The sequence below is a fragment of the Pseudorasbora parva genome, chromosome 22 (assembly GCF_024679245.1).
Source record: "Pseudorasbora parva isolate DD20220531a chromosome 22, ASM2467924v1, whole genome shotgun sequence".
Classification (NCBI taxonomy): Eukaryota; Metazoa; Chordata; class Actinopteri; order Cypriniformes; family Gobionidae; genus Pseudorasbora; species Pseudorasbora parva.
The window spans coordinates 37,736,271-37,749,853 of record NC_090193.1 but is presented as its reverse complement, the minus strand read 5'-3'; the positions used below and the strand labels follow the sequence as shown (position 1 = coordinate 37,749,853).

The 13,583-nt window shown below is 36.5% G+C and overlaps 1 protein-coding gene and 1 pseudogene across 2 annotated transcripts; both read left to right on the top strand.

Moving 5' to 3' along the window:
* Window positions 1–3,930: 3,930 nt before the first annotated feature.
* LOC137058125 (transcription factor HES-5-like) lies at window positions 3,931–4,988 on the top strand (annotated as a pseudogene).
* A 1,177-nt stretch (window positions 4,989–6,165) lies between these two features.
* Window positions 6,166–10,236, top strand: her15.2 (hairy and enhancer of split-related 15, tandem duplicate 2). 2 transcript variants are annotated; one of them, XM_067431307.1, is made up of 3 exons: window positions 6,166–6,368; window positions 9,196–9,276; window positions 9,369–10,236. In XM_067431307.1, exons 1-3 carry the CDS (start codon window positions 6,285–6,287, stop codon window positions 9,771–9,773), a joined length of 570 nt encoding a protein of 189 aa, XP_067287408.1. In that variant the 5' UTR covers window positions 6,166–6,284; the 3' UTR covers window positions 9,774–10,236. The 2 variants fall into 2 exon arrangements, with proteins under 2 accessions (XP_067287408.1, XP_067287409.1); XM_067431308.1 differs by having other exon boundaries at window positions 6,231–6,368; window positions 9,061–9,276.
* The last annotated feature ends 3,347 nt before the right edge of the window (window positions 10,237–13,583 follow it).

The following is a 13,583-nucleotide window of genomic DNA, read 5'->3' as shown; positions in this document are numbered from 1 at the left end:
GCACAAAAGCATCAGAGTCCTGAATGGAGCATTAGTGCCGCTGAAGACTCTGTTCTTCCTCACGTCACCAACCATCTGGAGGGAAATTGGATGATGATGATGCAAAAATAAATGGGTCAAATATTGGCAATACAGGAGAACTTAAATGAAAAAACAAAGAAAGAAATGTTTTGATGCAATATAGATTTTTTTAAAATATATTTATCTATTAATGACTCATTTCATAGCTGCTCATTGGCTTTCATGTTTTCTTATATATTTCACCATTCCATAAGCATATGTCTGCATTGCATTTAAATGGCTTAATCAGATTATTATTATTTCCAACCTTATTTTGAGAAGCTATTTTTTCTGCTTTGCAAATTCATGTGTCCATGCAATCTTTCAGCAGCTCATTAAAAATGCACTGAGAGCAGCAGCTACTGGGGTTTTCCCACACTCCGCTCTGAATGGATTACAGAACAATAGAAGTGTGTCCTCTTTATCTGGGCTTCGTCCATTCACACACCTGTCGATCACGTCCTCAGGGCATTCCATTCTGATAATCCTGAGTCAGCTGACCTTTTCCACCATGAAACTTGCCACAAACTCACCTAAAAAATGAGCTCCTTTTGAGTATTGTGTGTGTTGGATATATAATGAAGCTCCTTGAAGTTATAATGTCAAGTTATAAAACTGTAAACCAGATTAATAGTCAAAATAATTGAGCAATTCCATAGTATTTGCATATATTGAGTTCTTTTTCCTACATCTCATGACACTGGGTTTCATCAAACTGTAAACATCAGCGATTGCGAATGAGCCTGCTTTATTGCGTAAAAAATTATAAATATTCATGAAATTTAATGAAACCCATAAATAACTCACTATGAGGTGAAATGGACACCTTCTTTAGCTACTGATATGTAAGCCATGTACTGTAATGGGCAAGTGTGTGTTGGGTTTTCCATAATTTATGGGGGACATAATTGATAGGGACATCCCCGTAGTGAATCCTAATTAGAGAAAATGTGAGAGGGAATTTGGGAAGAGGAATTTGAGAAAATTTGAGAATGCCCCCTCTCCCCCTCCAACAAAAAAAGTATAGTAAATCAATATAGCCTAATATACAGTAATTTACCCATCCACATGTAAATAATAGGTAAATTAGTGGTTTGGTCAACCTTTGACATTTATCATTACACGTATACCCAAAAATTAGCATATATATATATATGTGTGTGTGTGTGTGTGTGTGTGTGTGTGTGTGTGTGTGTGTTTTAGAAGCTTATTTAGTGGGTATGACAAGGTTTGACCCCATTCAAATATTAATTTGTCAGGTTCAGTACTGCATAAATCACAGGATGACATTAATGCAATCAAAATCATTTATTTTATAAAAACATATGAGAGCTTTTTACAATTGATTTAAAAAAATCATCACAAAAGTAATAAAATGATACACTGTATCTTTTAAAACGAAAAAGTTCTTTTTTGCATATCCTCCAAAAGAGAGCATGGACAAACGGTTGTAAAAACACTCTCTTCAAGAGAAAAATACAGTTATTTCTAAATGCACAAAATGCATCCTCAGCCTGGTGCGTCCCACAATGTGCATCACTATCAGTGCACAACTTCAGATGATATTCTGGCCTTTACAAAGTCTGCAGTGAAGGCATTCAGGGGGAAAAAAGTCCAAAAAAAAAGCAAACAAGTGCTATTTTCCTCCGAGGTAGATGTGCTAACACACAATATCAGATCAAGTGCTTGACCCTTTTCATTCGCAGGTCAGTCTGTGTGATGGACGTCCGCTTCAGAACAATGGCGTCACGTCCTGTTCTGGAGAGGGAGAAAGACGCAGGATTTCGCGTGAACACCTGGAGTAGCCGCTGGGAAAGATCAAGGCCTTTTTCGAGCTGAAGAAGGACACCGTCTTCTCCAAAATGTCGGATGCAGGAATGCCATGATGGAGTTGGTCTTCGAAAGAAGATCTCAGTTTCTCCACTTTGCTGAAACATTTTCTCTCCAAGCTGTAGAGTTTGCACCTGCAATTCAAAAGAGAACATCTTTAGTGTCATTGTGAGCATGTGTCAATGAGATCAAATGAATCGAGCAGGAAAATGACTGTTGCAAGCATTTCTGTTCCTTTACCTGGCGTAGTGAGCGTTGTCTTGAGGAGTGATGTCCATGTAGGCAGGCATGTTTGAGTTTGCTTTTGAAGTTTCGGTTGTCAAGAGGTTAAATATCTGAGATCCCTCTGGCTCTTCTGCAGTCGCAAAACCAAATGCCACACAAGACCCTCGATCTAACCCACTTTTATACCAAAGCATATCTGCAGCCAGCCAATCAGAGAGCAGAGGAAAATGGAACAATAGGCTTGCCATAATTTGCATTGGTCCGAGGTTTTTTAATTGAGCTCTTTAGTGGACAGGTGGGATTTTCTTTCTCTAGTGCCATCTGGAGGGTTAGCCGGCTCGTGGGAGAATAATCGAGGGCATGAGGACTTGGGATTTTAATGTTCTCACACTCAGATTAGCAATGGAGATTTGTGGAAAATATTTACTGTATGTGTAGGATTCAGTTATGGTTGGGTGTTTTCATTTTTAATCCATGTTGATGTAATGATAATTATTGTTTTATTTTTAAATATTTTTTTTTTTAGCCATTTCACAGAAAAAAAGAAGGGAAAATTATTTGAAAAATATGCATCGCTAAAACGCATTAATAAAAAATATGTAGCAAATTATGAGGATTTCTAGAAAATATTTACTGTATTCTGTATAAATTATAGACAATTAATGAGTTAAACTAAATGTTATGCATAAAATATTTTTGATAAAGTATTCTATAAATCAGATAACCCAAGGTCTCATAATGTATTAACTAACAATGAGCAATGCATTTGTTACAGTATTTGTTCATCTTTGTTAACGTTAGTTGTTTGTTAGTTTCATGCATTAACTCAGCAAATACAAGTTTTGGTTTTAATGTATTATTAAATGTTGAAAGTAACATTAACTAAAATGAATAAATGTTGTAGAAGAGTTATTTCTATGTTAATAAATGAAACCTTACCATAAATCAATATGCACTTAATACATAAAAAATATATTTGATAGATTTTTAGAGTATATAGTATATAGAATATAGTGCTGTTGGAGGTAGCACTTTATACAAAAAAATATTAAAATACATTACTGAAATGCTCACAAAACATTTAGTATGTAAATATGGAATCAAAACAGAAATGTAATAGCGTCCATTAGGCGTCCCTCCAGAAGCCTTGTTAGTCGAGCCCTGTGGGAACAGACACACTTCTATTGTGTGAGTGATTTAATGTGATGAATACAGAAGTGTGGGAAGCCTTGTGTCTCTGTGGCTCCCACCAGCTCCAGGAGCGTCAGGGCGTGTGATCGAGGTCCACATTGTGCAGTGAGCCAGCTGTGTGTGTGTTGTGTGTGTGTGTGTGTGTTTGTGTGTGTGTGAAACACAAGACAGGTACAACCACAGATTTCATAGAACACCTGCCTGTTACATTATATCCTTATATCATTACAGCATTTCCACTGATTCTAAACTAAAATTTCATTCACTAATATTGCACATTTTATGACTGATAGCACTCATGTGTTATTGTTCGTCTAACATTAGAGAAAACTAAATCTCGGCACGTGTTTGGTTATGAAGGGTGTGTGTTCGTAAAGTGAAAATTAATATGAACACCGGGTCAGGACTTTCCCAGAGACACGGGCTTTGAGCCCCGGATAGAGGAGCGTTGAGCATGTGGCGGCCCACATCCCTCATTGTCTGCTCCAGCTCTTCCATTGGCTCCAAACTGTGAGAAACTCCTTGAAGCTCAAGCCGCACACATTCATATGGAGATTTCGAAGTATAAATAGAGGAGCTGCAGCCGGTGCAAATCAGACTGGCTCTGCACAGAGAGCTCTACAGCACAGAGATCCAGACATGACACCTACAATCATCTCAAAGGAGCATCTCCCTCTCAACAACAAGGTACATTCACATCCCACTTACAGCAACATCACTGCAGCAGCTTTCACGGCTCTTCTCAATCACTGGCTTATTCCAAGGCCACTTTCCTGATGCTTTTCTGTCTTGATTTGCAGCTGAGAAAGCCAATAGTGGAGAAGATGCGCAGAGATGGGATCAACAGCACCATCGAGCAGCTCAAGTGTCTTCTGGCTCCAGAGTTCCTGATTCCCAGCTGGAGAAAGCAGATATCCTGGAGATGACGCTCAGCTTCCTGGAGCGCCGGCGTTCCGGCTCACATGCTGTCAATCAAGGCTTCTCCAGGTGTGTGTGTGTGTGTGAGAGAGATGAGATGAAGACACAGAGCCAGAGAAGACTGCTGAAGCTCTTCCAGAAGCTGCAGACATCATGTGATCAGAACAGGAGGGAAAGTGTCCTGCCTCGGCTGAGCGGCCCAGACCAGAACACCTTCAGCAAAGAGATGAAGGTCAACAAGAGCGCCATCTGGAGGCCTTAGTAGAGCCTTACAGCATCAGCAGCACATACTGAACGTCTACACTAGACTCAGTGGACTGTGGCGCTCCAGCTTCTCTTTTGGAGGATTTTTTTAAAATAAAATTTCATTTTGGAAGAGAATTGTATTATAAAGTACGTTATTATACATTGAAGACTTTACTTCACTTTACATTAGATGTAATGCCCTTGCATGTGCAATGCATGAGTGATTTTAACATGAATCAGTTTAAAAACTGTTCTGTTTTTAGGAATTATATACCCCATCTATTTTGATGGCTTTTATTACTTATTTCAAGTATCTCAATTTGCGCTTCACATTGAAGCTAGATTTAATTATTTTAAAACCTCATAATGAGTAATTTGTGTAGTTATTTCTAATTTTTTGAGCATGTTTGGACAAATCTTGTCAATTTATGTTGGAAACTGTTCTTTTTTTGGAACAAGTTGCTTAATTAACTCATTCCTTTCATAAAGGCATGTATTGTAATGAAAACTTCATAAAGTTTTGCTTCACTTGCATTGTATCAATATACGTGTGTATTTGACGTTGCATGCACAATGTGCAAAACATGTCAGAGATCAAATAAATCGAACTGCTCTTCAATCACTTTTTGCTTTTCACTGGTATTGAAACTTATGAGCAAAACATTTTAAATGCAAGGAATGTTTAATAAGTTATATCAGTTACAACATGATTTGATTAAAAACACACCTTTACGAAAGGCACCGATAAGACTCAAGAAATGACAGGATTTTCTCATGATGTTATGCTTGTCGTACATTGTAGGCTACACAATTTTCAAACTAAATTAAATCCAAAATAAAGGGATAGTTCACCCAAAAATGAAAATCACCCTCAAGCCATTCTAGGTGTATATGACTTTCTTCTTTCAGACGAATACAATCAGAGTTATATAAACAATTTCCTGGCTAATCCAAGCTTTATGATGGCAGTGAATGGCAGCCCAAAATTTGAATACCAAAAAAGTGCATCCATAAAAGTGCTCCCCATAGCTCTGGGGGGTTAATAAAGGCCTTCTGAAGCAAATCAATGCATTTGTGTAGGAAAAAATTCAAATTTAAAACTTTATAAAGTAAAATATCTAGCTTCAGTCGGACGCCCTCTGTATTCAATTTACGCAGAGAGTGTAACGCCTCTAGCAGTTCAAAACTCTTACGGCTACGCCAAACATCATCTGCACGACAGTTACGTTTTTTCCATACGTTTTTCCGATCTGGTGGAAGCTAGATATTTTACTTCATAACGTGTTAAATATGTCTATTTTTCTTACACAAACCCATCGATTCACTTCAGAAGGCCTTTATTAACCTACCAGATCCGTGTGGAGCACTTTTACAATGGATAGATGGACTTTTATTGACAACAAAACAGAAATAGCCATTCACTCTCATTTTAAAGCTTGGACGAGCCAGGATTTTTTTTTTTTAAACAACTTAATGTATTCGTCTGAAAGAATGTCATATACACCAAGGATGGCTTGAGGGTGAGTAAATCATGGGCTAATTTTCATTTTTGTTACGATCATTTTGATCGTTTTGGTGATTTGTGCAGCAATCCACGCTGCGTGGAGGCCATTAAATACATCTGATTGGTCCTTTGCATCACTATTTTGATCGCTTCTCTGTTGTCGTGCGCATGGTCGTGCGTCAGGTCTGCGTGAAATGACACGTGACGCAGCGTCAAAAAACTCAACGGTCATCATCACCAGAATATCGGCATTGTCGAGTCTAACAAACTGCTCGGGTATCTGTGTAGTTTCGTGAAATAACTCTCTCAGATGTACGATACTGCGGCTGAATTTGTCTCGCCGCATCTTTTCAACGAGGATATTTCGAAACCGCGCAGAATTAAGAAGAAAAAGGTAAGTTTTAGAGCTATTTTCAGAGAGATGGGTGACAGGTGATATTAAACTTACTTTGTGGTTCTTTTGACATAATGTGCTCCCACCAACTTGCTTTTGACTCACTGTGCCATTATGTGAAGATTTTAAAAGCAAAATTAGTCAAATCTTCTAGTCACATGCACACGACGTGCAGCGTTTCGCTGTATTTATACCGTAGGTCAGATGGGGAGTCGACTCCAAAAGAGTCGATTCCTCGGCCCCAGAGTCGGGGGTCGACTCCAGCACAGGAATCGACTCTAGGTGTCGACTCTGTTGCTGTGTCTAAAATCGATTGATTGTTTACTGAATCTCTCATCTAAAGTGCATGGCAGTCGTGCACTATAAGCAAGAAGTGAATGAAATGAAGCGAGGTAATACTGACGTTCACAGCTTCAGAGAGCTGTCAAAGAAACTTTGTCACACTCATTTATTTGAGTGCTACATGCTTACTTTTTTAAAAATGGAAAACAATCACAGCGACTTTAGTTTTTAATTTTAGGCTTCCTCCGTGCTAGCTTTAGTTTAACTGACGGTATATTAATGCAATATATATTTGGTTTCCCATGGCCTTGTGTTCATTAAACTAACGTTAACCATAAATCATAAAAAACTCACATCAAGAAGAAACGCATAAATAAATGCATTAGTTTATGTAGGCTATAGTATCTTAACTCACCTTTTAAGATAATGGATCATGTGCGTTTAGCGCCATCACTCGACAAAGAAACGTTGATAGCCATTCAAGTCATCGCTGAATTGGACTAATTTGGGATTTTTACACTTTGTGTCAGGGGGAAATAATTAAAGTTGTAACAACTGCAATTTTGTCTGATTTCTAACCCTGTTTTGATGTAAAGTAAATGGAGCCGAGGAGTCAATTCCATAGACTCCTACATTGAGAGTCGGCAATCGGAGTCGACTCCAAAAAAACTGAAATCGAACACACTATTGAAGCGTAGTAGTTTTTCCACGCACTTCACTTGCGTTCTCACACTGCCAGCCAATCAGAGAGGAGCAGGAGCCGGTGGTTTTATAACACGCGAGCTTCCTTCCTCTCCCGCTGTGGGCGAACCCTATCACGGGCCACTAAAAGTGTGCCTGACACCTGCTTAGAAGTTCAGTAGTGTTGACAAGACCAACAACACAAGTCTGCGTGACTCGGACAGACACGCTTCAGACGCGGAGTGTTTGATCTTTTCCGAGGTGTTATCGCGGACCTTCCCAGCCCATGGTCCCAGTTTATAGCATTGATGGATGCACATTACAGAGGGTCAACAAAGAAATGCTGATTTGGACGTGATTTTAACAAATGTAATCTGCACGTGCCTGAGCTTTCATTTTATCAGAGGAGAAAAAAGATTGTGAAGTTGAACCACTTTAATTTCACTTAAAGGTGTGCTCTTCCTGATAGAAATCAGTGAAATAAATATCGATATTATTGACAGACATTATTACCGAATAATGCACAGTGACTTGGGATAGGCTACTATAAGAATAATCGTAGTGTAAGTAAAAATAAATTTTATGACTACTGATTATATAGAAAATGAGAAAAAAATTATAAAAAAATAAATAAATGTGATCCTGGAGCACACAGGTATAGCCAATAGCCAACAATACATATTATGGCTCACAATTATCGATTTTTTAAAATTATTTTTTCATGCCAAAAATCATGAAAAATTAAATCATGATTAATTAAAGATCATTTTCCATTAAGATATTTTGTACATTTTCTACTGTAAATATATTAAAAAATATTACTATTAGTTATATGCATTGCTAATGACTTAATTTGCACAATTTTAAAGGAGATTTTGTCAATATTTAGATTTTTTTGCACCCTCAGATTCCAGATTTTCATATTTATATGTATTGTATAGGCCAAATATTGTCCTATCACAACAAACCACACATCAAGCTTATTTATTCAGCTTTCAGATTGTGTGTGAATCTCAATTTTTTTTAAAAATTGACCATTATGACTGTTTTTGTGGGTCACATATTCCCAGCCAATGTTGAGTAAGTTACTCTAAAAAATTATTAATTAATAGTTACTAATTACTTCAATAGTGTAATTACATGAAATTACTCTCTCAAAAAAGTATTTAATTGCTTTCTAAATCCTATATCAACCTTGAGTAGTTCTATGGCTAGACAAGGATAGACATGAAACAGCTCTTTTAATTAATTCAAATGAATAATATAAAACTTAATAAATTATTCTTATTAACTGATCAAAGTAGGCTATTAGAAATGTGAAAATGATACATAAAACATGCATTTTAAAGTTAGACTTTAAATTTTGACGTTAATTCCTCTATTGCAGTTATTATATATAATTGTTCCACAGTCTATACACAGTATTTACTTAAATCAAAAGTTACTAATTAAATTACAGAAACAATACGTAATTAAATTACTGTAACTAATTACTTTGTAGTTACACCCAACACTGTTCTCAGCACTGGATTGTGTTAGTCAAAATCATGTTTGCATCAAGTTTAGATAAAAAAACAATTAAAAATGCAGTTTAATCACACATTTAGAGCATGAAATGCTCAATTTAGTTATTGAAGGAGCGATTTACCTATTGATTAATTGAAACTAGATAAGGTAAATGTATGTCCTGTGGGATTTGTACAGCCAGTGTTTGATTTGATTTGTTGAGGACGCCTCACCCACTGGCCTCAGAGTGTGGGAAAGCTAATCCTGACTGGGACTCATGGCTTTGTAATGCTAATGAGCTCCTATAAATAGAGGAGCACGACCCTCATTCCCAACACAACCGACTTGCTCTCCTCAGAGAAACATCTCTCCATCGGACAGAATGGCTCCAACTTACACAGCTGACTACTCCAAACTTTCCAACAAGGAGAAACATAAAGTGAGTATTGTTGACTTTGTTTCTCTTTTATTCTTCTGCGAATTTTATTCAAACGTGCCAAAGAACTGACCAAATCTCTCTTTTCTCAACAGATAAGAAAACCTGTGGTGGAAAAGATGCGCAGAGATCGCATCAACCACTGCATCGAGCAGCTCAAATCCATGCTGGAGAAGGAGTTCCACCAGCAGGACCCAAACGCCAAGCTGGAGAAAGCCGACATCCTGGAGATGACGGTGGTTTTCCTGAAGCAGCAGCTGCTGCCCAAGACTTCAGCTCCACAGAAAGCCCACTTTGATGGCTATTCCCAGTGTTGGAGGGAGACCATGAGCTTCCTGTCGGTCAACTCCAAGGTGGACGCTGTACGTCAGCATCTGAACCACTGCCAAGAAGCCCAGAGATCAGCTGAAGACCTCACACACTCGTCTCCAGCTTCCCATCAGCCCACCAAGATGAAGCAGGAACCATGTGCCCACAGACCGCTCTGGAGACCCTGGTAGAGACCCCGCGATCAAAGACGTTCACATTCAAACTAGATGGTGGTTTTACCATCTCTTATGTTGTAGGAGATAATTCCTTTTCTATGTTAATTTCTTTTGAAATAATGTCTTTTTATGGAACTTCATTTTGTGAAGTTTGTGGAAGAATACGGGTTTCACCATGTGAAGGTCCAATCTTTTACAGACGATTGCATTATGATCAGAGGTCTATTGTAAAATGTCTCTATAGTTTTCCTCATTAATGGACAATATATAATCTTCACAATGAAGAGTCAAGGTTTAACTCCTATGGAGTCGATGACAAAGTAATTATTTGCAGTGTTTGATATGCTTTATCACTGCTTTCAAATGCAAATGTTATTGTTTCTTCTTATGAAGGATGTGATTTTTCACTTATTTATGGGGATATGTTAATTGTGCAAACAAGCTGTCACATGAATAAACACCATTTAGATATAAACAATCCTGCTTTGCTCTCTCTGATTTTTGAAATTTAAACAATGTTTGTTTAACAAACCATCTCAGTTTTCAAGTGATCTCATTTGCTAATGGGCGTCCATTTACACTTTTACAAAGTGTAGAGCAATTTATCTAGGTTTACGTTTCAATAATGACCCCCTACTGTAACAATCCCTAACATTTTGACTATTAAATGAGTGTAAAACCATGTGTCAGGAATGGGTCACTGTGATTTTGCCAAGTAAGACTATCCCTACCCCTAAACCTAACCCTACCCATAACTTATCCCTAAAACCAGAGGGAAATAATAAGTTAATAATACTGATAGAAGCTGGTTGAAAGCCTAAAGTTGGCATAAACTGCACTGTAAAAAATATTGTTGGTTTAACTTAAAAAAGTAAGTAATCTGGTTGCCTTCAAATTTAGCGTTTATGGAAATTAACATTTGAGTTGATACAATGAAGGAAATTGGTTTCATAAATAGAAACTCAAAATATTGTATCTAAACACATAAAAGTGATAAATCATGAAAATAGCACAATTTGGCATGTTTTACTGCGTCATCACAAATTAAACACAATTACCCAAGATGCTTACAAAATCTTAATAATATTTGAATAAAGGTTGTCGATTCTCAAAAATGTTCATTGTATTAACTTAAATGTTAAATTTCAATGAACTAAAATGTTTAAGGCTTCCAGGTAACTTATTTTTTTTTTTATTTTTTTTTTTACAGTGTGTAAACTTGTCTCTCAAATCTGATTGAAATGTTGAACCAGGATCAACAAAGATATTGATAATGTTGCACTTGGTGAAATCACGTTCAGTGTCAAAAATATATTTGATGATCAAGATGATCCATACTCATGCCTTAATGAGATGCCAATTTAATGACCTTTAAGAATTTAAAATAATAATGTAATCAATGCCATGTATTAGTTGAGTGTGTGCACAGGAGCATGACTATAGAGTTCAGTGTGTGAGAGAACGCAGGGGCTTACTGTTGGTGTTTGTGCTTGGGAACCCTTGATAATAGGCACTGTGTGCTGTCAGCTCTAGTTTCATCAGACAGCTGGTGCGGCTGACAGGGGTGTGTGTGTGTGTGTGTGTGTGTGTCTCCCATCATGTGTGGGGCCAGCTTCTCCCAGGATTTCCCACACCCGCGACTCTGGCTCCCCTTTCAGATCCGACATTAAGGAAGTGTGCCGTACTAAATCATCCATTAGGTATGGCGGTGTGAATCCTGACCCTTCCCTTCTATTGCCCCTCATTTAAATCTGAGCCCCCTGGGAAACAGTCATTCACTTGTTGTTTGAATCTACTTGTTGCAAACTTGAAGTGATGTATTGTTACAGGTCATGCGAGTTTTAAAGTTCTTTATTCTTTACTAAACTTTAGGTGGAAATGTGGCTTCGGAACAATTAACGCTAAAACAAGACACATTAAAAAGAATATATTACTAAAAAACATGAATTAATATACATATAACCAGGTTATAGCTATGCTATTTAATAGTCCTGTTGAAGTATTTAATTTAAAGAATATCTTTTTAGGTGTAAATTAAATGCAAGTATACAACACAAACTTTTTTAAAAAATATTTTTAAAAATAAAGCTTTATACAAATAAATTGTATCAAATACTACACAAAAAATGCTGGGTTTGTTTTTACACAAATTTGGGTCAAATATGGACAAACCCAACTGTTGGATTAAACTTCTAATTAAAAAAATATTCAATTTAATTGAATAATCTGTACATAATAATTTTGTGAATTAAGAATTTTAAATGAGTAAAAAATCGTATTGGAACAAGGGAGTGCCAAGTTATAACAACATATGTTTTTACATTGTTTTACTCATCAAAATAAGTTAAAAAATGTTACACTTTTTTTTAATAAGTTATACAAGATGTTACTTATTTTTTAAAGTCAGTTTAACATAATCTAAGTTGAAATAACTTAAACATCTAAGTCAATTGTACTTGTAACATTTCAGGCTGTGACTTTTTTTTTTTACAGTGTGCATTCTGTGCAATTATACTTAATTTAATGAATATTATTTTACCAAGTTCAGAACCAAGTTATTTACTGAGATTTGAGGATGGCTAGAATTATTTAAAGTGCTGACACACTTTTCTCAGTTGAGACGCGTTTTATGGGACTATATTAGACGTCAGGATGGCCATGTGCCTCTGTTGAACAGGAGAGGGAACCTTTGGTTTCTGAGGGTGTCAGGCAGTGTAATCAGGAGACGGCACACCTCTAGTGTACACACACACACACACACACACACACACACACACACACACACACACACACACACACACACACACACACACACACACACACACACAAACAGTGGCTGTTAGATCCCCTTTCAGGATCGCCCTCCTCCTCCTCTTGTCCTCTTCAGGTCCAAGCTGCTGATGTTATCAAGTGTTACAGACAGCTCTGTGATTGGCCCGTGAGTGTGGGAAAGCATCAGACGCTTTAGACCCATGCAGACAAAAGATTGTAATTGGAACATGCCTGTGTGCCATCAGTCCGAACTCCAGCATGGGTGATAAAATCATGTTAGGAGAAAAGAAACCTGCCATGGGCTACCCTAGAGTATTTTAATGACACAAAACAATTAAAACAATATTTTAAATTAATTAATTGATAATTGATTAAATAAAACACTTTGTGTTTCTGAGGTTGGAGGTCAGCAACTCAAAATTTTGTTACCAAATATGTAAATATACCTTAGTTAATCACAGTGTTATTTTATTATCATGTGAATATCATTATTTTTTTTATTTTTTAGTTGTAGTTAAAGTTTTAGTATTTTGTTATTGCTATGTTTTTAAAAATATATATATTTATAGTTTTCATTTATTTTTATTTCAGTTGTAGTTTGACTTATTTTAGTACATCAAGTTATTTAGCTGAAATAAGTTTATATTTTTATTTTTACATTATTCTTTATTTCATGACTTTCTTAACTATAATAACCCTTAATAATGATACGCAGTGGTTTTCTTATTAAATATTTTTGCGACTATATCTTAAACATGTTCAGGTATTTGCTAACTTACTTGTACATATTCAAGTGATAAAAACCATTCAGATGTGACACTGATTCTCATTCTACATGATTATTCAGCTGTACAATATTATGAATATAATTAATGCATCCAAATATTTCTGTTTCTACCATTTTCTGAACAGAACTGCACACTGTTTTTAGCATAATATCTCTGGCAAATGTTTATGTGGTGACTTCATTGCCATTTATTAAGGACAATATACTGTATATGCACATAAATGAAAGAATTAATTCAAATGATTTTTAGTAATTAGTTGCTTTTA